Genomic DNA, 25,263 nt, shown 5'->3' with positions numbered 1-25,263 from the left:
GTTTCAGAGCCTGGAAATATACGATGCATATGTTAAGCAACGACGTGTTGTGCAACAGACCCACCTTTTGAATTGCCACGAACAAAGTCTGAATAATATATTAAAGTAATTGATACAATAACTGACAGAATTGATTGACTGAAATTATATATATATATATATATATATATATATATATATATATATATATATATATATATATATATATATATATATATATACGAGTTCAACAAATCTAGTACTTTTTATTTCTTTCTTGAACCTCACACCCACCATGCCCAGTCGAAAGAAAGGATTTTTAGTGGTTGGTTTAGGTCACATGGTGTCTAGAGGGGCAGGAAGTGGAGCGCAAGAGAAGGAGAAAGTCCACTCCATGACATTCCTGAGTCAGGTAAGATGCCTCATTCCTAAGGTTTTCATGTTTTGGAGGTTGGTTGACTTCACTTCTCCGCCTTTTCTAAATATGCATGTTATTGTTCCGATAGTTTCCAGTTCAAGTAACGAACTTCAGGATGTTCCAACCACTTGGTATGACGCCGTACTGCGGCGCTATACTGTCATTCTGTGCGACTCATTCCTCCACGTCAAAGCAAATGTTCGGAAAAACGGTTATGCTTGACAAATATTTAATCCCGGCGAGGTAAAAAAAAAAACAAAAACAACAACAACTGGTTTTGGCAATGCTCCATTGAATCTCCGGTGCTGTTTCCACTGGAAATGATCACCACTGTGGTAGAAAGAGTGTTTCAGAGAAAACGGACCGTCTGTCAACGCTGTGTTTTCTAACTCATCTACCTAAGCTAAAAACTCAACAATTACAGTCCCAGCTTTATTAATGACTCATTCGTCATTCGCTCACTTTTTTCAAACAGCTGTAAAAGAACCTGTTGTCAAATACTTATCAATCATCAACTAATCATTGTAATGCATCATTTTGCATCCCCTGTTTGTAAAAGTAGGAAAATCTGAACTTTTTCATATTTTCAATAAATGATTATGGAGATGTAGGCCTATCATAAATATTAGTCTCATTCGTAATTTTAACTGTGCAGTTTTGTATGTATTTATTATTTTAAAATGTTGTTTGTTTTATCCTGATTTTACACTCTGTACAGCACTTAGTGACAATCTTGTGTTATTGTTTTTCAAGTGCTTTATAAATAAATATGGTATGATATGGTATAAATGGGTACTCAATATCTGAATTAACATAACCAACATTATACGTGCCAACTTTTTTCAATATCCAGAATGGCTGAAACGCAACATGAAGGGGAGCTGCTGCCTGAGGATGTCGGCTCAGACGACTGCCTGTCTTCATACACTCACATTTACAGCCCTGATTTACTGAAGTAGGTACATCGTGTCCATGCACAGTGGTCTGTCTTTACAGTTTTGACCTGTGATGTGACTTTATGTTTGTGTATTTCTAAACAGAAATCAAGTGGCTTTTATCACAGGTGGTGGATCCGGAATTGGATTAAGGATTGCAGAGATCTTCATGAGGTGTGAGAGTTTCAAGTTTTCTACAGTCATCCACTATTGTGTTTAGCCCTCTTAACACCCAAACACCGTGTCTTTGCGTTTGTTGCGGCATGATGTATCTCATTGTACTTTAAACCTTGCTACGCAAGTTATCTACCTCACACACCCATTTTTCTCCTTTATGTAACTTTGCTTTTTATCAATAACTGTTGCTTTAGTAATCATCAAAAAAAAAAAAATGTTGTAAACATAATTATTAATCAAGCTTTTATTCCGACTTCAGGCCCACATCTCCTCTGTGATTACACGTGCTTGATATTTTCTGTTCCTGACATAATTTATCTCGATCTGTTTCTGGGTCATTTACTCATGTTTTTTTTATATGTTTTCAGGCATGGGTGTGACACGGTAATTGCCAGCAGGAATATGGAAAAGCTAACAGAGGTGAGTGTCGGATTTGTGTGCATCTTGATTAAATCCCTGGAGGGAATCTTTTCCTATGTATGAATTTGTTTACTTGCAGGCAGCAAAGAAGTTGTCTGACGTATCTGGACGAAAATGCCTTCCTTTGTGTATCGATGTGAGAAAGCCAGAGACTATTGCAAATGCAGTGGACGAAACACTGAACGAATTTGGCCGTCTGGACATCCTCGTCAATAGTACTGACTTTCTTCTTTCTTCTTTCTACGACCGTTTCAATATTGTGCAGAAGATGCAAGAATAGGAACATTTTCACCGTTTTAATGATTACAGTTTCATTTTAGTAGATTTGATACAGAACAAGATATCTAAATGAACATAAATGAAACATTGTTTAGATAAATAGATGGATGGAATGATTGAAGGATGAATGTAATACTCATCTTCCCTGTGATAATATGATTCTTGCAGACGCTGCTGGTAACTTCTTGTGTCCAGCCTCAGCTCTCTCCTTCAATGCTTTCAAGACTGTTCTGGAGATAGACACCATTGGAACATTCAACGCTAGCAAAGTGGTGTTCGATAAGTGGTTCAAGGTACTTTTTCACTGCTCCTTTCTGTCTCACGTTTTGCAATCATTTACTTGACCTAGCTATTCCGCAGCCACAAGGTTTGGATCATGAATGTAACAGTTGAATCATGAATGCAGCAGTTGAATGAAGTTGAATCGTAATTTATTGAATTCTAGAGTAACCTTACTAATGTTGATATCTGGGGCCAGACAGAATTAAAAAGAATTATTGCAGATTTTGAAAACAACAAAGGACTGAATGGGGAAATTTACAGCCCGGGCGCATGTTCGTGACCTGCTTTTGCTAATTGTCGTGCCTGTGTTCAGGATCATGGCGGCAACATTGTCAACATCTCTGCCACACTTGCATACAAGGGCCAAGCCCTCCAGGTGCATGCTGGCTCTGCCAAGGCTGCAAATGGTAGGAGGATGTCTTTTTGACAGAAATCTAGAACTTTGATAAAATATTTTTTGTCTTGTGAAGATGCCATGACGAAGCACTTAGCGGTGGAGTGGGGACCCAGTGGGGTGAGGGTGAATGCTGTGGCACCAGGCCCAATATCTGGCACTGAAGGCTTCCGTCGACTCGGTAAAAAAATAAATAAAATACATGTTTGAATGCTTGTACCATGAATTAGTAATTTCCTGACTTTGGATCAATTGAGTTAATCTATATCTTGCACTGTGTTGCTTGCATAATAAACCTATGAAGTGTCTTATCTAAAAAAGTAATTTCATCTATTTGTATTTCATAAGGTGGCCCTAGAGCTGAGTCGACACATGTGTTCCAGTCTATTCCATTGCAGCGAGCAGGCAACAAGACGGAAATGGCCCACTGCACGCTTTTCTTGGCAAGTCGGGCCTCATCATATGTCACTGGGGCGATCCTGGTGGCGGATGGAGGATCATGGCTGACTTCCTCCAACGACTTCTCCTCGATGTTGGGTATACTATCCTCTAAATCGGCTAAACTGTGAAAATGGGTCACCTGTCCTCCTGCTGACCCAGGTGTGTTGGAGGAGGTTCAGACTGAAACCGTCCACACTGAACCGCATTTGAAAAAAAATGCAAGATTGTCAAAGTGTGTGTGAAAGTGGGTATTTGCAAGCAACAATTAATCGGCGCTTTTCTTCTTCTTTTTTAGGGGTTTGGTCATCTGAAGGGAAAAGAGACAAGTGATTGGGGTAAATGAGGGAATAATTTACAAACTAGGCTAGAAAGTATTTGGCAGTTTTGCTATTGAACTTGAAAGTAGGTTATTGAGAGTGACAGAGAAACGTTTCAATAATATAAGAGTATAAGCTGTAAATGTTGTTTTCCCCTGAACTAGTGCAGTTAAATACAAGCTCCATTAATTGTGTTATTGAACCATTCTTTTAATAAAAAGTGTTGATGGGCGCACTAAGCAGGCTGTCTGGAGTGCTGTGTTATTTCTGGTGTGCATCAGAGTCAGACATTACCATGAAGTATAATAAACAAGCAATGGTCAAGAGAGTACATGACCTTCATGCTTGAGGAGATTGTCATTCTAATTCAACCCATTCCACTGTTTGTTAACTCAAAATCTGGTCATTTCTGGATGGTAGAGACCAGTGAGTGGGTCCTTAAGAATAATTCCATTTAATACCATTAACATGCTATTAAATTACATAAATTAGATTACATTGCTTATTTTTATTTACAGTAAATAAACCGTATATAGTCAATGCTATGGTCTGTTATTCAGTAATTTAATTTTAATCATCCTGCCAATGGGAAAGATGGTGCCTTGCATGCAAACTTGAACAGCTTGTAAAAAAGTCAAATAAAACTTTCTCCTACTGTAAATGTGGGATCTATCGACCACGTATGTAGAAACTAAGTTGTTAAATGCTAGTTGTATCGACCACAATTCATACCGGTACAATGATTCTATTTCTATCAGTTGCCTGTTGTTTGGATGAAATGTAAGTTTTTGTTCAGAAGATGTCGCTCTTTGCACAGTTTGTGAAGGTATTTTGGCAAGGGCATTGGAACTTGTTCTCAAGGGAGGCCGGAGCCAAACCCAGCTACTTAGGGTGAATGGTGGGGGACACACTGTGTTTTGGCACGGTGGGAGGAAAGCAGTGTAACCGGAGGAAACCCAAACACTGTGAGAATGCGTTATTAAGACGGGAGTGTTACTGCGGGTTGAAAATGCGCATGCGTGAAACGTCATCGGCGTGTATGCGGCTGGTGGAGGAGGAGGAGGCGGATGGGACACTGCTGATGCTGATGATGCTGTCCCTGTTTATGATGATCAACATCGCGTCTGCCAAATGATGGGATGCCTTTGACCTCCTTAGTAACTCGCCTCTGCTACAGTAAGGATTTGCTGGTTCGGCGCAAATCGGCGCGTGTCTTCGGAGGAGGAGAAACTGGCGAGGCAACGGTGGGTTTCGGCTCGTCCCTCGGCTGGCCTGGCTTGTGACTGACACAGGTGGATTTCCGCTGGAACACTGGAAATGCGGATATATTCCTGGACCACCTCACCAGCGTCAATCGACACAAGTATATCTTTGACATAGCTCGTGGTTTACGTGCATCACCCGTACATTTTTTTGCTCGTCAGCGTAGAGTCGGAGCTTTGCGTGGTGGTTGGCTAATAGGCTAATTTGGCTAGCTAGGCCAGTGACAGAGCAGGCGAGATGCTCGAAGGAGGTTGTGGTTTCGTGTATGAGATCTCGGTTACTGGACTTGGACGAATATTGGGCTATTTCCGATTACAATCCATTCTTCATAGCTCGTATGGTAACGCTTCAGTAATTTAGCTCGCTACAGGTGCGACAGGATGAGTTGCTGGAGAAGCTGATGTTGACAACCTTATCCGAATTGTGCTTATGTTTCTGCCAATTACATTTTTCATATTGTTCTTTCAGTCATATTGTATGGATTAGGTTAATAGGCTACGACGTCAAGTGATACATATTTCATTATACCTTTATGAAGAACAATATTGATCTCTTTCTTTATGGTAAATATGTCGACACTAGTGAATCACCAGTGAAACTTTTAACCAGAAACTACATATACATTTCTATAAGATACGTCAACCTTCAATGTTCTAGTGTAAACTATGTTCAAGTGATTTAAACTTTCTTCAGTGAATGCAAACACAGTTGTTTAAAACCATGAAATTGGAGTCCAAGACAGCAGTAAGATAAGGCTCGTCCACAGTTTATCTGTCAGGTCGCACAAAGACTTCTAAATGGAGCCAGCACTCCTGTCTGGCCCTCTGGGGCACACACAGTGGGAGCCAGAACAGCCATTTCCTTTCGGATTTCTAGCTCTGGATTCAGACAATGGAGGTGTGCTCTGTCAAAACAAGAGTGGTCAGACTGGTTTAGATTTCAGAAACGGTGGTCTGGATCTAAATTTGCACCAAAAACCTGAGAATCAGCCTGTGGAGGTGGAGGACCACGTAAACATTACATCTAACTATTTTTGTGAGGATTTGTTGTTTGAAGCGGGTCTGCCATCATTCCACCAAGCTCCTCTCACTGGCACTCACTTCAAAGAGTTACCTAGCACTGGAAAAACTGAGCTACTGGACGAAAATAGTGACTTCACCCTGTCGTGGTTGTTTTCCCCTGACCAGGTTGACATTAAGACAAACTTTGTTTTTGAGGAACTGACTTCATCCAAACTGGACTTACTCAGTGAAACAGCATCCCTTTCCAAAAGAAATTCAGTGAAACACCCAGGAGATCCTGAGTTGTTGCCCAATTCTCCTTCAGATGAGCAATCTAACTCCACCACAGAGGTGGCAGACATTTCGAACCCACTGGGTGTCACTGAGGAGCTGATGATCCCATCACAACTGGAGAGGGCAGGTCGACCTCCCTCACATGACTGTGAAACTTTGTCACCTGAAACTGGAGAGAGAGGCTTGTTCCATGATCAAGTGACTGATCTGCCTGTAACCAATCGCCTTGCCCTACCAGGTTTACAAGACAGCAGCCTCCAACACAATCATATCAGTGAACAACAACAAGACTGTTGTGAAGTATCTGTGCCTTTGTTGGATTTGGACTTTACGGATTGTGACAGTGGAGTGAGTTTGTGCCCAGATCATTCAGTCAACGGCACAGACTTGGATTTTTCAACGGAGCTGGAGCTCACGGGTCCCACTGTCATTTCAAAGCAGACTTTGCCGCAACAAGGTGCCAATGACTCATCACTTTTATACCTACCAGTCGAACCTCCGTCGCTGACTGAAGATGCCTTCATCCTGCCTGAGGCCACCTGTTCCGCTGTTGAGCAAAAGGCGAGCGTATTGATGGAAGACAAAGACCACATTCAGGAGCATGAGGTAATGGCTTTTGATCAGTGCTCAGTCAGTGACGAGCTTCATGACGAGGGTCCTTGGGACTTGAAATCTCTGGAGAGGAGTCAGAATGATGCAGTTTCTGAGTCAGCGACAGAACAGTGGCGGGCCAAGAGTTTGACAAACGTTGCTCTCATCGGTGAGGTGGCTTCCTTAGAGTCTTCACTTCAGGAGTTAAACACCTCTTCCTACGAGGACAGATGGACCAAAGAGGCAACCGAAGAGCCGAGTTCACACAGAGTGGGAGATGATTCACTGCCAATGGTTTCACCCGTGAGCCCAGGAGAAGTCTCACCTTTGAAACCTGTATTTGATGCCTTGGACCAAGATGGAGATGGATTCGTTCGCGTCGAGGAGTTCATGAAGTTTGCTGCTGCTTATGGAGCTGATCAGGTGAGATGTCTTTATCGTGTTACTTCGTCCACTTTCCTGTTTGTGTGCTTCTTGCATCGTGCTAATTTGGTTAGACCTCCATATTGCTAAGTGATTTATCATTGATTTGAACTGAAACTCTAGGAGCTCCCCCTTAATGCAGTCTTCCACATCAACATTGAATTCTGTCAGTCTCTGAGTGGATGCTTTTTTCTGCATTTTATATTATCAGTTTTCCCTCTAAAATTACTGTGAAGTTTACCGTTGCAAATTTGTGTTCTACAGTATTATTAGTGCCAGCTCCTCTCAGCGTTGTTCCATTCAATATAATGACAAAGCTTTACTAGTCCATATTCTGGTGAGAGAGTGGTGCTTAAGAGGGTGAATGAGCATCAAGGCAGACGGGATTTGGGTGATTGCTGAGATTAGTCCGTTCAGCATATTGACAATGATAAATTCTCCCAGGCCCAGCTCTGCTCCATATGTCAAATGGCGAACATTAGCTTACTATCTGCAAGACAGCCTGGTGTGTCGGGATTATCTCAAGTAGCGTTCTTGATGTGACACTCTCCACATTTGATCCATAGCCCTTCTTCCAACTCACTGGGTTCTGAGCTTGGCATACAATGTTGCCAAGTAGTCATTTCACTGTGTGATAATTTCTGTTGGCACTATTTTTGATGCATTTCCGTTACTTTTAAATAAATCATGAAACCCAACCGTACTTACTTGTTTTGAGGGTTTTGGGTAATGCTTTTTCCCTAGAGCCCTCGGCATGTAAGACTACTCATCTGAATACAAAATCATGCTCCCGTGGGAGAAATACATTCTCATCTCTGCTTCTACCTGAGACAAAAAAAGCTAAGATAGTACTGGTTTCCTATATTTTGAATCAAATCACTTGCATCTTGGCTCCTGCAGAAAACATGACTCCTGCATCTTCTTTGATGCTTTTCATCTTACAATTGGATCAGTGACATGAGTCATGCAGTGCAATTTTATCCTGCTGTGTAAAGTAATTGTATGGACTATGGACTGATGAAGGGAACTGTAATAAACTGAGTATGCCACCATTAGTTGACTGGAAAGGACATGCTCAAATACTCTTGTATAAATAAGTATTATTGCTGCTGGAAAAGGTCAGATTTTTCTAAACACCTTAAACTAAGTGAGTGACGAGCTGTGTATCATAAGTGATGCATTATAAGCAGGGAGCTATACTTGGTTCAGAGTCTTGTTTTACACACAGTGCAAACAATGCTGATCATGTCAGGTCCTATTTGTTGTCAAATAAAACTGTGGTTGTGGGATCTGTGTTTTAGACCTTCAGGAGCCAGAGTGTGTTCTTCCTGGAACTATGTCCTTGTCACTGACATACCAAGCGTGGGTGTTATTTGGTTAGCGAGAAAACAATTTAGTTTTCTTTTTTTGACTATGATAACAGTATGACAATGCACCATACTGTTGAAGTTTAGGGTGAACCTGGCTTTAAAGATATTTCTTGTAGCCAAAAAAAAGTTGCTAGTTTTGACTTATTTGTTTTGATTGATAGTAAAACTTAAGGCATGTAACATAACATATGTGCTTTGCTGTGTCGATAAGGACACTTTTTCCGATAAGGACTTTTTCCGTGATGCTAGTGTAATGTCACCTGTAGAAGAAGTTCTGTGAATATATTTGCTTTGAATGTAACGGCACATTCACAAGCTTTGGGAAATAAATTCTTGAAAATTATGATGTGATTTGTAAAAAAGTAGGCTATGCTTTAATCCAAACCACAGATGAAATATTTTCAATTAAAGCCTGCAGTTTTGGTAGCGATCTTAAACCGACAGTGTTCCCTTATGAACTATTGACTACTGTACATCAAATGAAGGACTGTTGAAGAAGCTATTTCAGTAATTAATGTTACATTTAGATTTAGTCTGTTGGCAGTCTTTGCTCAGGTCATAATGAATCCCTTTTATTCGTAGCTGGTTTTGACCCAAATTCAACACAAAAGCTGCGCTGAACCACATTGTGGTGTGGTGTGGCTCTTGTCAGGACACTTTGCCCCCCCTCAACCTTCCCACCCACTGCTTTAGTTTGCTGTCCTCAAATCCACAATGGAATGTCCCATGCCCCGATTCATCCCAAGTCAATTGTACGTCAATGTTATATTTGGCTGAAGTTTTTCCTCTGACTTTTTTCATAGCAATTGTAAAAGCCTAATCATTCATCTCATATCCCATCATATTGTTTTTTACTCACCCATTATGTCATAGTGACCGTGCGTGGCATGCTCACTCAAGACGTGTAATCTTCTACTGCTGTAGACATAAATAGTGTTGTCCCTACGTTTGTAAGAAGACTTTATTGCTGCTGCCAAAGGTTTAGGGAGAGAAAACTTAGTCAGAAATCAACACAATTTCCACAATTTCCTTGTAGAACACACTACAAGCAGCCTGCATGCCTTCCCATACGCAGAGGTGAACACAATGAAACCAGATCATGTTTTTGGGGAATCTTAACAAGATGAACTGGTCTCTTGTCAGCTGGTTCGTCCAGTTGTCAAGACACACACATGGCGTGTAGGGATGCAATGAGTAGTCGACAGAGTCAGCAAGAATTGACGATTAAATTAATTGCAGATGGATTCATGAGTCAACTTGTCATGATGTTAGTGCTGCCTCAGCAGTTAGCTGATCATACAGGATCATTGTGACGCAAAACATCAAAAGTATGGGGCCATTTCATATTGATCATGCAAAACAGCATTCAACACTAAACATTTTCTTACTTTTTAAAGTAACTGTTTACCACAATCAGAGATGTTTGTGTTCAACTACTGGTACATATCATCTGCCAACTTGTCAACTAATTGTTAAAGTAGTTGGTGACTAGTCAACTATCAAAATAATAACGTGTTAATAATAATGTTTCTGCCTTTATGGACTTGGAAACCCTCTGTAGCCTCCAGGCAAAGTGGCTTTCATGGCTTTCAGGGCACACTGGGGTATAGCATAACAGTGAATAGCTAGCAAGAGTTGAATGAAAATCTTTATGCTTGTAGAGAACTTTAAAACAGATTTGCAAAAAAGAACTCTCTATGGCAGTTAAAATAGACACAACTTTATGTAGTGATGCATTAACATAGACTGCTAGCTGTTGAGGTTTCACTGAAGGCGCAAGTGAGATTAAAACACATAGAAGTCATGTTCATTTCACGTAACCATGTCTGAACATGACTATACCTCGGTTTTCTCACCTCACCCTGAAGACGGTTTCTGAATTGCAGAGTGGAACCAAAACGATTTCCTGTCATATTTGACGCTTCGTTCTACAGCGGAAAAGTGTATTCAGTATTCAAACACCCACGAGTGAGCTTTTCTTGCAGCTATTGTTGAACACAGTGAATCAGCCCACTCTGTGGAAAGGTTGATAAAGCAAAGATGAGACTCAGTTTCAATTTGTCAAAGTGAACGAAACTGTCTTCAACCCTTCCCCAATAAGCTCTTATTAAATAAACCTTCAGATCAAAAGTCCCTCCCATCTTGACTCTAGGCTTTTCTTCAGCCTTTCTAAGGAGATTATGTTGTTTTATGGCAAACCTATAGAAAAAAAATATGTGCTACAAAGTTGTTTTGTCAAGAACAAGTGACCTGAAACCACATAACCCTTAAATGAAACAAACAAAGGCTCCCTCCATCTTATTTTTGTTCATCATGCGTGTCTAAAAGTTAAACAAGGTGAAGGCTAGTCTATATTAGGGTTGAGCTACATTTCTCATTTATGTTCTGCAATTTGCTTGAATATTGTTGAGAAACAAATACTGTTGCGTTTAATGTTACTTCAGCAACAAAAAACATTATCCTATTTCTCCAATGTGTTGACTTTTACAGTTGATTTCATAAAAAAACAAAAACATTTGTTTAGACATAATTGTGGTTGTAAAAGGTTGGTGAGGGCTATTATTTTAAGATCTGTGACGGGTATTATTCCAGTTGTCTAAATAGATGACTGAAATAGCTCTAACTTTTTGTAGGGACAAAACTGAAACAGACTATAATTTAATTTAAAATCACCTCAGTTCTGACTAATCAAGCTCCTATTGTGGTGTCAGGCTGTTAATCTTATTTTAACCGTAGAGTTTTTCTCCCAACATAGTCACCATTTGCGCGGAATATGTTACATTATATTCCACTCTGCTCAGATTTCGTGTGGTTACTAAAACTGACATCATCTTGTTGCCACGGTTACTGACTGTGGTTCTATATAGAATGTGCTGCACTTATGTAACACGAAAAGACGTCAATCTGTGTGAAAAGTGCTCTGTCAAACATTTGAGGATTGAAAAAAAAGCATCAGTACGTTCAGTGTATGTGCTTAAGCAAATCCCATTTAATACATTTCTATTTGACTTATTGTGGTGTTCCTAATTTCCCATCCCCCAGGTGAAAGATATAACCAAGTTCTTGGATCCAAGTGGTCTGGGTGTCATCAGTTTTGAAGACTTCCACAGAGGAATCTCAGCCATCAGCAATGGAGGTTAGTCACAGACCTTTCTTTATTACAATGCTGCAGCCTTTCTCATCCAGAAACTGGAATGCCAGTAAACCTTCCTTTATTGTCCCAACATCTCTTGACCTCTGGAGTGCCTCCCTTGTTAGACTTAATTGTCTCGTTGTTCTACCCCCTACTGAGATTCCATTCTTAATGATTCTGAAGATTTAAAAATGTCATGCTGTTTTGTCTCCTGGGAAGTTTGTATTTGTGCAGTACAGAGAGAAAGCAGTTTCTGACTTCTATTTGTTGCTAATTGGACCCATAGATTAACCTCAGATAGCTTTTATTGTTGTGGCTGAATGCGATATTCATCATGAAGCTCACCGCCTGCTCAAGCTTTCGTTGTTCAGAAAGCGTCCACTTATTATCCTTTTGTTTTTTTCAACCCTTTGAAGCACTTAATCTTGCTTCTCTCCTATAAGAGTTCAACCATTCACCTACTGGGATTAGACACAAGAACTGTAAGGCCTACGTTGTTATGTACTCGTAGTAGCTGATCTAGCTATTTATCTGCTTCATGTTCCTTTGCGATTTTAATTTTCCTTCTTGAACGCCATTGGTGTCATGGCCTGTGAGTCACTTTCCTCTAGTTTGTCGATGCGTCAGGCTCTTTCTGGTGGCTTCATGGGCAGAACGGGTCTGGTTACTCACATCATTAATAATTAATGCGCAGACGGCAAGAGAAACACAGACACATGGGATGATTGGCCAGGTTTCAGCACTCATGAGAGAAGCCGTGCGGGTGCAGAGTCCATTTCACCTAAATTATTCACTGTCTTCTCTCATTGTCATGTGCTACTTGTGTCGTGTTACTGTCTGCTCAACCATATTTGCAGTTGTAATAAATCTCAGATGCGTCCTGTATTGATTGAGTGAGTGTTTTATTCATTTAATACTTCAATATGTCAACAGCTACCCTGTTTTGCATATTGTTGTCTGTCCTTATGGCAGACTAGTATCTGAAAAGTTTTCTCAACATTTTAACACTGTCGTCCTTGGTGTAATATACAGAGGTGGAAAGTAACAAATTAAGTTTACCCTTGTTACTCTTCTGCAAGTGACATGAGACTACATGAGTAAATACAGGCATTGTTTACATGTTAAACATAGGATTTGGGGTTGACTTTAATTTGACTGTTACTAATCACTTCCATGATTCATGATTCAATTAAGTAGTCTCACTTTCATTTCAATTTTATTTGAAAATTTGCTTACTCTATCGTTTTTTCATCTGATCATAATGTAAGATCACTTAAATCTTTTTTAATCCTTAAAACCATGTGTTCTCTTCAGATATTGCTGAGTTGCCTTTACCTAGCCCAAAAGGTTAAGACTGGTCATCTATTCGTAAGGGAAACACTCATTTAACTACATTTTCAAGTACAATTTCTGAAGCGTACAATCAAGACATTAAAATATTTTGTTCCTGTAATAACTGGTTATGGGAGATTGCGACTGAAAGTAGAGAGTGAAAAAGACTCACAAAAAGAACAAAAGGTCTTGCAGGGAATGGAAAAAATGTTTTTGGTATTTGCCTTTCAATGGCTGTTGTGCTCTCAGTCGGTTTCTATTCACTGGTCAGTTTAGTAGACGCTGCAGCTGCAATGCCTTATGGGAGTCCAGTGTGCCCATCTCAGGTTACACTGCTTATCTGCTGGAGCTTTTAAACAGAGGCCTGTATTGACTCTTTGAGTTTTATTGTTCGGTTGAGACACATCCTCCTGACATGGTGTTAAAACTGTGCTCGTAATGTGAGGCTTACGTCATGTTTACAGACATTTCTCACTCAGATTTTAAAGTCAGCGGTTTATACGGCTGCAAACTCCAATCTGCTGATTCAACTTTGTTACACATCAACGTTTACAACATTGCTTTGTATATATTAGTCTGTTTAATGGTGCACCCTAATTATTCTGTTAAAATTTTATCATCCTCGGGCCCCTACGGACACTGGTCAGAAATAGCAGTATTACTGTATTGCATTTTTTGAAAATGACCATGCAATATTACCACAATGATTCACACACCTATGTGTATAGGTCCCATATTGTTCTGAGGCCACACTATTAAAAGAATACAATACTGTCAGACGTACTGATGATCTCTGCCAGTTCCCAGTACAGCATCATGTCTGATATCCACAAAAGTCGATATTTAGCAGCTCTGTTGCTCATGTCTTAGATGTTAACTCTCCGTTCTTGTAGGTCTGGAACCACAACTTTACAATGTCAACTACTCGCCGGCCGATGGAGCGGTTGGCTGTGTGGAGGAATATGATGAGGTGAGGAAGCACACACAGATGTTGGTTTGACTCAGGGTGGGTATGTGGTTCAGTATATCTGCTCTCAGTTCCCACTGGTGAGCAGTCACAGCAAAATGTGAAGGACAGCTTGAACTCCTGGTGCCCTCCCTCTCTCCCGCTGCAATTCACTTTCGGGCAATGCTATCATTACCACTGTGTGAGTATTCCGCAGACTGACCCGCCTGGTCTGGCTGACACACAGCAGAATCTGGCAGTCTGTCTTGTATTCTTTGACAAGTATTGAGTTAGACGCGATGTGAAGGCGTCGATACATGTGTGTGGATGTGTGTTTTTACAGTTGTGGTGAACATATCTGGAATTCTTGCCTCCTTTCTTACTCCTGACTTTTGTATATTTAACCATCGTTCAGCTGCTGCCGTCTGCAGAATGGAAATGTTCTGCTATTGTTTGCACTTTAAGCGTTGAGCCAGGATCACTAGCTGTGTTAGCACCCTCAGTTGGCCTGTAATGGAATTGCAGTCTTGTTGCAAACAGGCACATTTTATTACAAATGTGCAGATGTTATTTTATTGAATCTAAGGATCATTTCAAACTTTCCAGTTGTTCGAGCGAGGGATGACATTATGAGGTTTTAAAAAGAAAAAGCTGTTAGTATTGCATGTACAATAATGTTCTGGAAAAAACTTGGAAAAACTCAATGGCATTGATGGTGAACTGTAAACGCTTGGACACTAATGGAGGCATAGACGCACTCATGAGACAGTATGATGGAAGGCACTTTTCAGACTCTCTTTTAAACTACCTTACCATTTGGAAGTGTCTCATAAATTATTGATCTATTAAGTGAAATGTTATTTTTGCTTGAACCTCTCATTGATTTCAATTACATGCCCCGTTTTTCAGGAAGTTGTTGCATCTTTATAGCCAACATCCCACCTGTGCCGACCTCAGCCTTGTTTTTCCTCTCTGAGTCTTGGCAAAACGCTTCCACTTTGCTCAATAGCTGCACTGTTAATGTTCTGTTTGCTTTCTAAACAAGAAAGGTGAGGTTGTTCAGCTAATGCCTGGGATATGTGCACTGTAAGACCCAATCTATTCAGCTTTTGCTCACAGAAATGTACCAACCACTGCAATTTTACCACCCTCTGCCATATATTCACTGAACTTGAGCGAACTCTGAGATGTTGAACAGGCATTGTTTTGTTTGCTAACCTGCTTATTTTGATTGGCATGCTGCAGACAGGATCTTGATGTTGAGCTGTGAAATAATTTGTCAGTCACAGACCTGACTTCCTGTTAGAAGTATGACTGTCTCAGATTCGCCTGGCTGCTTTAAAACACAGTCAGTCGTTCTGTCGCACTGGACAGACGGTAGCACCTCAAAGGACAATCAAACTGTTTTTATTCAATGTTTTCTTTGCAAGGAAACCTCTGGTTGGGTTGCTTTAACGTCACAGCTGACTGGTTCTCCGCCTCGGACTTTGACACTGTCCCCGCCCCCTTGACCACCCTGCTGAGCTGAAGTAAATAGTAAAGTGTGTTTTTCATTCCCAATCATGCTCTTGCACCGAGCGGGACCATGAGGAAGCATTAGCAGGGCTAACAAGGATGCTGTGATATCAGGAAAGGTTTCCTGTCAGTGGTCAGAGAAAGAATGGTTTTGGGCACTGTGGATATCCCTCTGGCCCAGGCTGCGCCTGGTGCTCTGTATGAACCGGTATGTCATGCTTTTCAGAAATTCCCTCGACTTCATTGTAGATTGCAGCCCGATGACTGTGGCATCTGTGTGTTCTTTTTTTTTTTTACTCATTTACAGTGAGTTCTACTTGTTTGTTTGAATTGATTGCAAAATGTTTTTTTGCCACAGCGCTTTTGAAATAATTTCTTGTTGCGAGGTAGTCACTGTTGTAACTGTGAAAAAGGACCATCTGTGACTTCTCGCAAAGGGCTTTTTTTGCATTTCGACCAGGAATTCAATTGTAACATTATGTGGCCTTTTTCAATGTGTTTCAGCTTTAGCTACGGTAAACATTGTTTTAGACTAACTAAAATGTATGAGCCTTTGCTGGTAATTTGCTTTCATGATGCTTAATATAAATGTTATTCTATGTTCAGATGGAGCAGCGTCAATGATAATGTATAAGTCTTGCACTAGACAGTTTTGTTTTGAGTTGATGCACAGTGCGCACAAAAGTTGAACTTGTTGTTTATTCTAGTGGTTCAATTAATTGTTGTTTGTTCATTTGTATGCTTGAAATTTCCCATATTAAGAGTAGTTATTGTTTTTGTTCTTACAAATTAAGATGGCCTTTTTCTCTTCATCAGCAAAATGAGGTGACGGACAGTGCCTACCTGGGCTCTGAGAGTACCTACAGTGAGTGCGAGACCTTCACTGATGAGGACACTGGGGCACTGGTGGCTCCAGAAATGCACGAGGATGTGGATGCAGACAGTGGCATTGAGGCAACACTTCATGACCCGGAAGATGGCTTGAACAGGTCGGTGAAAAACACAACTTGCAACCTCAAGTAACCATTTAGTACACCACTTGATAGGAACACAGTGTCCACAGACAGCCAAATTGTCAAATGTAGGTCAAGAGTTGGCCTTCCCTGACCATAACCGTATATCATGTGTACGGGTGCAGGTCAGTCCACACTCTGGTTCTATTTAGGTCACCAGACAAGGAGATTAAATGGCAATAAATAGACAAATGCTTAATTTAACCTGGCACTCTGATGCAACAAGTCAATGGAAAAAAACTGTCACAGTACAGAAACACGTTTTTTTTTTCTCCATCGGAAAATGTGTTTATCTGTTTTTTTTTAATCTAATTTAATCACCATCTTATTTTTTTTTAATTATAAAACATTTTCATTGAGTAGCTAGACTGCACTCAAAGGAGCATTCAGGGTCTGTGATGGAGAACGTTTGGACAACTTGTTTCAATGCATCTCTAAGATTTTTTATTATTATTATTATTATTATATTACAGACAAAGACAGGTTGTGTATGTAATCTGAAAAAAATTGCATTGGACTGGCTGGTGTAGTTGTATCTGGACTCCCTTTTTAAGTCTTGAATAACAGGAAGTGTTGACTTCAGCTGTTTCATTGTTTCAGTTTCTTGTTCTTCTTCATACTTGACATCACAGTATAATCTGAAAATTTGAAAAACCTATTTGCTACGGCAAAGAAAAAAGGGGATTTATGTTTGCCATCTTTATAAAGACAAACGGGTGCTCTCACATGGTCTGCATCAGACAGTGGCTGAAAGCTGTAGTCTCTGAGTATGTTCTGGACATAGGATTAAGAATCTAACTGGATTACCTCCACCCCCATCTCTGTTGTACTCTCGCATCACCGCACACATTCAACAAGTAGGTAGTCAGCTGGGCAGTCTGTTTGCGTTGTTCATCTTCAAATCTGATTAACCAGTTCAACTTCTTTCTGGAACGGCGTGTCTACCAGTTGGCGCAATCAATGAGCTGTTGGCAACCATAGCTTGACTACCAAAAAAAACGTCACGGCTTTGGAAGCTCCTTAAACAACCAGGTTTCAATTGTCCCCATCCTGGACATCTGTAGTTTGGAATAGGCGTAACCTGTTAAAACTCCAGGATTCCGCTCTGGTTGTCTGGAGTTTTAACTCCAGTTGCTCCAAGGCTTTCACGCCAGAGCAGCGGAGGACGTTTAAGGATGCGTTCTCTTTCTTCACCGGCCATCTGTGTCAAAGACGTCGGTATGGGGCCAAGACGTAAAAGCAAGAAAAAGGGGTGAGTGGCTTGTAATTTAAGGCTCCTTGGAATTTCCCAACTTCACATTTGTAACCAGGATGGCATATGTTTTGTGAACCCAAGTGTGTTCATGTTCTTCAGTCATGCAATGTTGCTTTTACTATTTCTATAAGAGCTAATTAAAGGACAGTGGTTTTGGTGCTGTGAAGTGTGTACATTCAGGAGTCAATTTAGAAACACTCTGAGGAGCACCCATTAATAGTTGTCTCGACCCTTTCAGGAACACATGTTTGTGATGGCCTGGCAGAGCCATTCGACATGGCTGCGCTACACCACAGTTGATGTTGAGGGTTTGGATTTGCTTTGAGGACACAAAAAGCACACGTGTTCTACTTCACTTCTGATTTTTTACACTGAAAGAAACAATATATTTCCTCATCATTGAATGAATGTAATTTTTTTTTAATAAAAATACTCTAAAACATTGAACAATGAGAGGCTCAGTGGTAATATGCACTGGAGCAGTGCCTTTCCACTTGGTAGGGTCTACAGAGTTGGAGTAACAATCCGTGTCAATGAATTACACAAAAACAGTTTTTGCTGATGCCAGCATCCTTTTCCTGTTGGTGCATAAGTGAGCTCTTGTATCCTGCAAGAGTGTACAGGGTCAGAAAGACTCACTTTTCAGCTTTCCTGTCAAAGAAAGATCAAGGGGCGGGTAGAGTAAAACTTGCTGCCCCTTGAGGGCATTTTGCAGTCCAGACACTACTCGGACCAGAGGCACACACACACGGGGTTTGTCGTCTCCATCTACCCTCTGTAAACATTGGTTTTGAGGCCATCACTGTATTTCACTTGTTTCAAGGCGTTGTTTATTCAGCTGCCGTCAGGATTAATGTGAATTACTTTCAAGCGGGCAACCAAAGTGATGGATGGCTCATATTTGAAATGGGTCATACATATTGGTTTATTTCTGGATCCTTGTTGGCCTCACCTGTTAAAATGGTTCCTCACGTTTCACTTTAGTGCGCCTTGGCCTCGCAGATTTGTGTGGTATAGCAGAAGTATTGTAAACTGATTTCATTTCATGAGATGCAAAACAAAGACATTCTTAAAACAAAGACATTCTTCTGTGCTCTTGCAGGTTCTCCCTGAACTCAGACCTCCACAATCACTCCCTGGTGACAGTGATTGGTGGGGAAGAAGAGCACTTTGAAGATTTCGGAGAGAGCAACACCTCCGAGCTGCTGGAGAGCAGCGTAGATGGCACAGATGGTGTTGATGACTCCACTCTTTCACCACCCCCCAAGCAGGTCAACGGCTCCTCACTACTCTCGCCCAGGTACATTATTGCCTCATTATATTCGCAAATGTTTCCCAAAAAATCAGAGTGAACGCTATCTGAAGAGGCTTTTAGTCGCAGTCACATGATGTGCATTGACAGATGGGTATGTGACTCATCTGTAACATGCTGCGAAATACCAAATTTCCCTTTTCATCCAGTCTAACTGATAAGAGGCCCAGCACTTGTCAGCTTTGTTATACTGCTTCAAATACTCACACTGTTGTGCAGGGAAAATATTACTCTTCAAGTGGAGACTCTGAGGTCAAAACCAAGATAAGAACAATCTCAGTGTCCTTTCTACAACAATCTGCCTCCCGTTCTGGCCCTGTGTGAGATAACTGAGTACAAAGTCCATTCCTTCACTTTTACTTTTGCCCCCTGTGCACTCTGTCTTCTGTCATCCTCTGTGAACTAATCACAAGAATGTCTATATTTCCCGTAGAAAGTTTATATACTAAACTGTGGCACCTTCATGCATTTCCCAGATGCTTTTTTTTCGGAATCAAACTCTGAACCTTCTTGCAACACTATATTCTGTATCAAAATCAACAAATAACACCAAATCTGTTCAAAATTGAACAAAAACTATCAAATTAAGGAGTCCTGCCATTGACACAGTAGAATGCATGGTGTTTTTTTCCACCACTATATATTGTGTAAGGATCCCGGTGTTAAAGTCATGTGTTTTCAGTATTTTTACCTTTGATGGCTGTTGTCAAGAGTGTGAGTTGGTCAGAAACTAACCCACAATATTGCAATCCACCCACTCAATGTGAATGCGTCACTGTGTATTCCCTGTTGTCGGCACATGGAACACCCACACACGCACTTATTAATTTTTCATAATATCATTGCTCCTTAACCAGACTCCTACTTGGCCTCTTTGCGACACAAATCAAGGTAAATGATAACGTTAAGCACTTCACCTGACCGTCAAGTGACACTTAATAAGCATGTTTTGTAGCCCAGATATTCTGCCTACGTAAGCAGAAACTCTAGCCATTTTGTTGCATAATTCGGACACGACTCCCTCCTTGACTAAACCATGTTTTTCTGATGATTCAAGGAGAAATCAAAAGTGTTTCTTCTGTGTGGAAGAATTTGTTTGCCACAGCAGTTACATATCTTCAAGGGCAGACAAAATACTACAATTTGTGCTGTTACTTGTACATTGCTCATAGTTCCGTATGTGGTCACCGGAACTGGTGATATTGTAAGAAAAAGGACCTTCACATCAGCGACTTGTCATGATATCAATTTGATACTCTGAGAATGGTGGAACAGTGGTTTGCTCACCTTGGTTTCAATTTCAATGAAGCACATATTTTATTTTTAACTCATCCCAACATATTAGGTTTCTCTTTCATCTCAGCAGTTGTTGCTACATGACACCTAGGCAAACATGAGCAGCAGCAATCCACAACAATCTTATCACCTGAAAGCCCGCGTGTTGCATTCCTTCCCCCAGAATGTTTTGTTTCTGTTCTGTTCCTTGTAATCAATCACAGTTGCACTGCACAGGCTGTTTTTCGTCTCCCTAACATTGTCCTTGAGAAGTTCCTGCACACTCTCTGATTTTCCCACCTTGTTGCATCTGTACTGGTCTGTCACTCACCGCTTCCTTCTTTCCCTCATTTTCCACCTTTTTCTTCCTCTCTCCAGTGCACCTGCTCCTCTCCCCGATTGTTTTCAGAGCTTCCTCAGGGAGGAGGCCCTGGACTTTTTCTGTAGCCAGTGTCACAAACAAATAAGTCGTCTCGAGGATCTCTCCACCCGTCTCAATTTCCTAGAGATGACTAGGTAACACGTCATTCACAACTCTTGTGTGTGAATGTGTTTGCTGTGTTGTTTAGACTAGATTGTCATGCATGTCCTCCCAGTCTGTGCATGATGGCCGACTAAAAGGTACACGCTCTTTTCCGTGCATAAACGGGATGGTTTGGTCTGTCTGTCGAACAGAACTTGGGGGTTTAAGGAAAAAATGATCAGATATGGATTTTTTATAACTTACTTCTTTTGTGTCTATTTTGTGGGCTTTAAATCTTTTTTGAAGTTTTTTTGGTTGTGTGTCTGTGTGTCCTAATCTACTGGGGTTGGCGCCAGGGGTTTGTGGACATCAGCAACTACACATGGTGGTATCTCTTCCCTCTATTCCCTTTCTCTTCCTGACCATTTTCCTGTTTTCTCCCCCAAATAGTGCAGGCAAGAGGCTGTCCAGCAAAAAAGTAGCAAGGTCAGCAAACTCATTTCTCTGAATTTGCTCGTTTTGTGTTTGACAGTCTTCGAGAGTTTGTTTCATATGATTGTCTTTTTTTATGTCCAGACATCTTCTGCAGAACAGTTCGATGACACTGGATACAATGAGTGACCTAACACGGGACATCTTGGAGCTTGCCGACAATGACATCACAGATAAGGTGACTGCAATCCCACATAGTTAAAGGTATATCATTGTTTGTCTTGGCTTTTATTTCAACTGTGACGTCTGACAGGTGCTTCTCCTGGAGCGTCGCGTAGCAGAACTGGAAAAGGAGTCAGAAGCATCGGGGGAGCAGCATGCCCGGTTGCGCCAAGAGAACCTTCAACTGGTCCACCGGGCAAACGCCTTCGAGGAGCAGCTGAAGGAGCAGGAGCTCCATGCTGATGAGCGGCTCCAGCAGGAGACGCGGCGGCACAAAGAGGCCCTGAGCAAGTTGGAGAGAGACACAGGGATGGAGATGGAAAACATGCAGACCAGGTAATGGGCTGTAAATTTAAAGAGAGATCTGAGATTAACATCAATATTAGATTACAATTTTGACACCGCTTTTCACTAGACATGAATTGCATTGGTTTGATTTGAAGTTGGCGTCGAATGAAATTGACTGAACACTGACACCTTGTGGCTGAGAGCTCCACTGTAACCTACTTAAAATATGTGTTTGGTTGCGTTGAAAATTAGAAGTTGTGGGGGATTGATGAACGATTTTCAGTCAGTTGACAATGCAGAGACATAAAATGAACAGAAGCTATGATGGAACGATGCAGCCTCCCTAATTCTCACATGCAATTCTCTAATAGTCAATGATTCCCGTACCTCTTCATTATTTTAAAGCATTGGAAGAAATATTTGGCTCTGGAATTGACAATTCAGTGCCCCTAAAACTAAAAAGGCTTCAGTGTAAATTCCTAAAGTGATTTGTTTACTACAGGCTGCAGCAGTTGGATGAGGAGAACTGTGAGCTGAGATCATGTGTTCCTTGTCTACGAGCAAACATCGAGAGAGTAGAGGAGGTAGGTGAACAGCAGATATTGCAATTCAGATGTCATCTGCCTTCAAGAAAACTGGTGTATCATTTTAAAACAAATGTGAAGTCTTTTATGTCCCAACCCTGTTTGAATCCTCTGTATCTTTCTTTCGTAATGTGTATGAAGCTCTTCCAACTTACATCTTTTTTTCTGTTATTTAGGAGAAAAGAAAGTTACTGGATGAGGTGGAGACCATGAGTGAGAGATTGAGCGAGGAGATGGAGTCCCGGCAAAAGATGGCCGACAAGCTGAGTCATGAACGCCACCAGAGTCAAAAAGAGAAGGAGAGCACCCAAGAGGTCAGTCTCAGTTTCCAAAAATGATCAAATATGAATGAATGAATGGATGTCATTAGATCTGCATGGTGCCCTGTCATGCACGCTCCTTCCAAACTGATTTTCCATGCTGTGAATCCATCACAGCTTATTGAAGACCTACGCAAACAGCTGGAGCACCTGCAGTTGTACAAACTGGAGGCTGAAGCAAAGCGGGGGCGTTTGCCTGGAGCAGGACTGCAGGAGTACCAAACCCGCACACGAGAGGCTGAGCTGGAACAAGAAATTAAACGGTTAAAACAGGTATTGAATTTCTTCATCTGTCTTGGTTTCAGAAATGCCCTCTGTCAGCAAAATATTAAGGTTGAGCTTTACCTCTGGATCATCAGAACAATTGAATGCATTATCACAAACGTAGATGATGGAAGGGCTCAAATAGAAATTTCTCAATGTACCCCTGTAAAGTATTGTCCTCTTCCACCATGTCGTAAAGGTCTGAAGATGGTTTTAAATTCAAAATATCAATTGATAATGTAAGATGTTTTATCTTTGTAAAGGTGTATAACAGATAGCCCTTGAATTGTTTGTGAATTCAGACCTCTAGTTATTGTCTATTTAATAGCGTAAATCAATGCACTGCTGCATCTTCCTGGAACAGTAGGTTACTGCCCGATTATTCGTCTGCTTCTTTGTTTCAACATTAATTTGTAACATCTATGTGACTTTTATCCGTCTAACACCATCTTCAGGACAATCGCAGCTTAAAGGAGCAAAATGATGAATTGAACGGACAGATCATCAACTTGAGCATCCAGGGTGCAAAGAACCTGATGTCGGCCTCCTTCTCAGACTCCCTGGCGGCTGAGATCAGTTCTGTTTCTCGTACAGAGGTCAGTTGTGCCAACTAGTAGGACTCTATCCATCACACTTGTTCCTCAGTTGACATGTGTTTATCTCCCCGCAGTTAATGGAAACTGTGCATAAGCAGGAAGAGATCAACTACAGACTCCAGGACTACATTGACAAAATAATTGTGGCCATCATGGAGTGCAACCCCTCCATCCTGGAGGTCAAGTAGAAGTGGAGCTGTTGGTGAAGACTTTGCTACCTATAACCAATTTATTTTGGTAGAATCTCAACGATGCACTCCAGCTGTACCCCTTCCCAAAAAGAAGAGCAGTGTCCCATCTATGAAAAATAAGCTATTTTTATTTAGACCTTCCCAAATGCATGCTTTATTTGTGAGTGAATGTGGTTGCCCTGTTGGGTTCCGGTGACCTCCATTTTTTGGCTAGAGGGACCCAAGTTTGTAGGTGAGTAATCGAAAGGATGAAAAGTTTTGTCTTAAACACAGAACATCAACTCAAATCTGACATTTACACCCAGCCTTTCTCATTTCCAAGGTAATCGAAGTTTGAATTGTGTGAACCTCCTTTGCCTCACTTAAGCTGTTGTGTATATCCTAGTGTCTCCAGATGCTGAATTTGAATTAGAAAAATATATGAAGCACTGGATGTGTAATGTTTGCAGTGCTGCCTAAAATTGACATAGTGCGAATATTCCCAGTGAACCCAAGTGAGGGACATTTATGTGGGCCACAGATAAGAGATGCTCAGAGGGCAATTTGTGTGTGTGTGTGTGTGTACTTTAATGCTTTAAACAAAAGAACTGTGCATTTAGTTTGCTGCATCGCGTTACAATGAAACAGGATTTGTTGGGTCAGTCGGGCCGGGTTGAATTACCCCATTAATGGGAACCAATTTTAATTCCCCCGGTGCATACGGGACATGAAGGGAACATTTTGTGCTTTCAAATGCGGCCCAGCTGATCCAAGTGCTCTCCTGCTGAGTGAAAGTGAACTGAGGCAAATTAGAAAAAGACATTTTTACGACTGAACCATGGCGGCATTTGACCGATTAAGATGTGACGTGATTTTTTTTTTTTTTTTGCACTATGTTTTTGCTCAGTTTTTGTTGACAGTCAAATATTTTTTTATGAAAGACTCCAATACGTGGGATAGTTTTACATTATTAACTTAGAAGTATTCTGATCAAATTCTAGTTGCTTTTCTGTTATGACCGATGTGTAGTTTATGAGAAGAATATATGGTGTGAGGACAACGGCAATAATTCCTGAGAAAGAAGATTATTAAAAACGGACAATGCTCTGTTTCCTCTGTGAACTGTCAGCTGCTTCTTCACCTTAACTTGTCGTTCAGTAGACACTCTTCGACGCACTCTAATATGTCAGATCTGTCTGCTCTCCACTCCTAATGAATTGCGGATAAAGGTAGTCATCGCGTATGAACTCAAACGGCAGCATCAAGCAGTTTTCCTGTTCACCTCAACAGCTTCCACTCCATGGATAATGGCCTTGGATGTAAATGACTTGTACATGTAAATGTTTTCTATTCTCACTTTAGATTCTAGGTATTTTTATAGTCTGAAGGAGAAAATAATTGTTTTGCGAAACAATGATCTGTAACTCTCTCTAGCATGTAGCGTGTACAGGATCAGTTTTTCTTTTCCTATTTTGGATCAACTGCAGATATTTATTCATTTCACAACTTCAACTAGTGTTCTGACCCGCTTTGTAAGGGACATATTTGCTTTGGTTCAT

General features: G+C 40.9%; 2 protein-coding genes across 5 annotated transcripts; both read left to right on the top strand.

Annotated features, from left to right (window-relative positions):
- The first annotated feature begins 331 nt into the window (after nucleotides 1–331).
- Nucleotides 332–3,869, top strand: decr2 (2,4-dienoyl CoA reductase 2, peroxisomal). 2 transcript variants are annotated; one of them, XM_053865836.1, is made up of 10 exons: nucleotides 332–391; nucleotides 1,251–1,352; nucleotides 1,438–1,506; nucleotides 1,878–1,929; nucleotides 2,009–2,144; nucleotides 2,377–2,501; nucleotides 2,804–2,897; nucleotides 2,961–3,065; nucleotides 3,233–3,421; nucleotides 3,621–3,869. In XM_053865836.1, the coding sequence occupies exons 2-10, from the start codon at nucleotides 1,252–1,254 to the stop codon at nucleotides 3,653–3,655; spliced, it is 906 nt and encodes a 301-aa protein (XP_053721811.1). In that variant the 5' UTR covers nucleotides 332–391; nucleotide 1,251; the 3' UTR covers nucleotides 3,656–3,869. The 2 variants fall into 2 exon arrangements, with proteins under 2 accessions (XP_053721811.1, XP_053721812.1); XM_053865837.1 differs by having other exon boundaries at nucleotides 3,233–3,484.
- An 805-nt stretch (nucleotides 3,870–4,674) lies between these two features.
- rab11fip3 (RAB11 family interacting protein 3 (class II)) lies at nucleotides 4,675–24,648 on the top strand. 3 transcript variants are annotated; one of them, XM_053865793.1, is made up of 14 exons: nucleotides 4,675–7,214; nucleotides 11,627–11,720; nucleotides 13,943–14,019; nucleotides 16,327–16,499; nucleotides 18,881–19,078; nucleotides 20,744–20,881; nucleotides 21,279–21,314; nucleotides 21,405–21,498; nucleotides 21,574–21,818; nucleotides 22,273–22,354; nucleotides 22,531–22,668; nucleotides 22,792–22,947; nucleotides 23,394–23,534; nucleotides 23,609–24,648. In XM_053865793.1, the coding sequence occupies exons 1-14, from the start codon at nucleotides 5,703–5,705 to the stop codon at nucleotides 23,720–23,722; spliced, it is 3,198 nt and encodes a 1,065-aa protein (XP_053721768.1). In that variant the 5' UTR covers nucleotides 4,675–5,702; the 3' UTR covers nucleotides 23,723–24,648. The 3 variants fall into 3 exon arrangements, with proteins under 3 accessions (XP_053721768.1, XP_053721769.1, XP_053721770.1); XM_053865794.1 differs by lacking the exon at nucleotides 20,744–20,881; XM_053865795.1 differs by lacking the exons at nucleotides 4,675–7,214; nucleotides 11,627–11,720; nucleotides 13,943–14,019 and adding an exon at nucleotides 15,562–15,718.
- The last annotated feature ends 615 nt before the right edge of the window (nucleotides 24,649–25,263 follow it).

This window comes from Synchiropus splendidus, chromosome 5 (genome assembly GCF_027744825.2).
Source record: "Synchiropus splendidus isolate RoL2022-P1 chromosome 5, RoL_Sspl_1.0, whole genome shotgun sequence".
NCBI classification, from domain to species: Eukaryota; Metazoa; Chordata; class Actinopteri; order Syngnathiformes; family Callionymidae; genus Synchiropus; species Synchiropus splendidus.
This window is presented reverse-complemented; position numbering and strand designations above follow the sequence as displayed.

Excerpts from the sequence above, each read along its gene's own strand:
- decr2 (XM_053865836.1), top strand. The coding sequence starts at position 1,252 with ATGGCTGAAACGCAACATGAAGGGGAGCTGCTGCCTGAGGATGTCGGC. Across the intron at positions 1,507-1,877 it reads ATTGCAGAGATCTTCATGAG|GCATGGGTGTGACACGGTAA; the intron begins GTGTGAGAGTTT and ends ATATGTTTTCAG. Across the intron at positions 3,066-3,232 it reads TGAAGGCTTCCGTCGACTCG|GTGGCCCTAGAGCTGAGTCG; the intron begins GTAAAAAAATAA and ends GTATTTCATAAG.
- rab11fip3 (XM_053865793.1), top strand. The coding sequence starts at position 5,703 with ATGGAGCCAGCACTCCTGTCTGGCCCTCTGGGGCACACACAGTGGGAG. Across the intron at positions 7,215-11,626 it reads CTGCTTATGGAGCTGATCAG|GTGAAAGATATAACCAAGTT; the intron begins GTGAGATGTCTT and ends CCCATCCCCCAG. Across the intron at positions 23,535-23,608 it reads GTTCTGTTTCTCGTACAGAG|TTAATGGAAACTGTGCATAA; the intron begins GTCAGTTGTGCC and ends ATCTCCCCGCAG.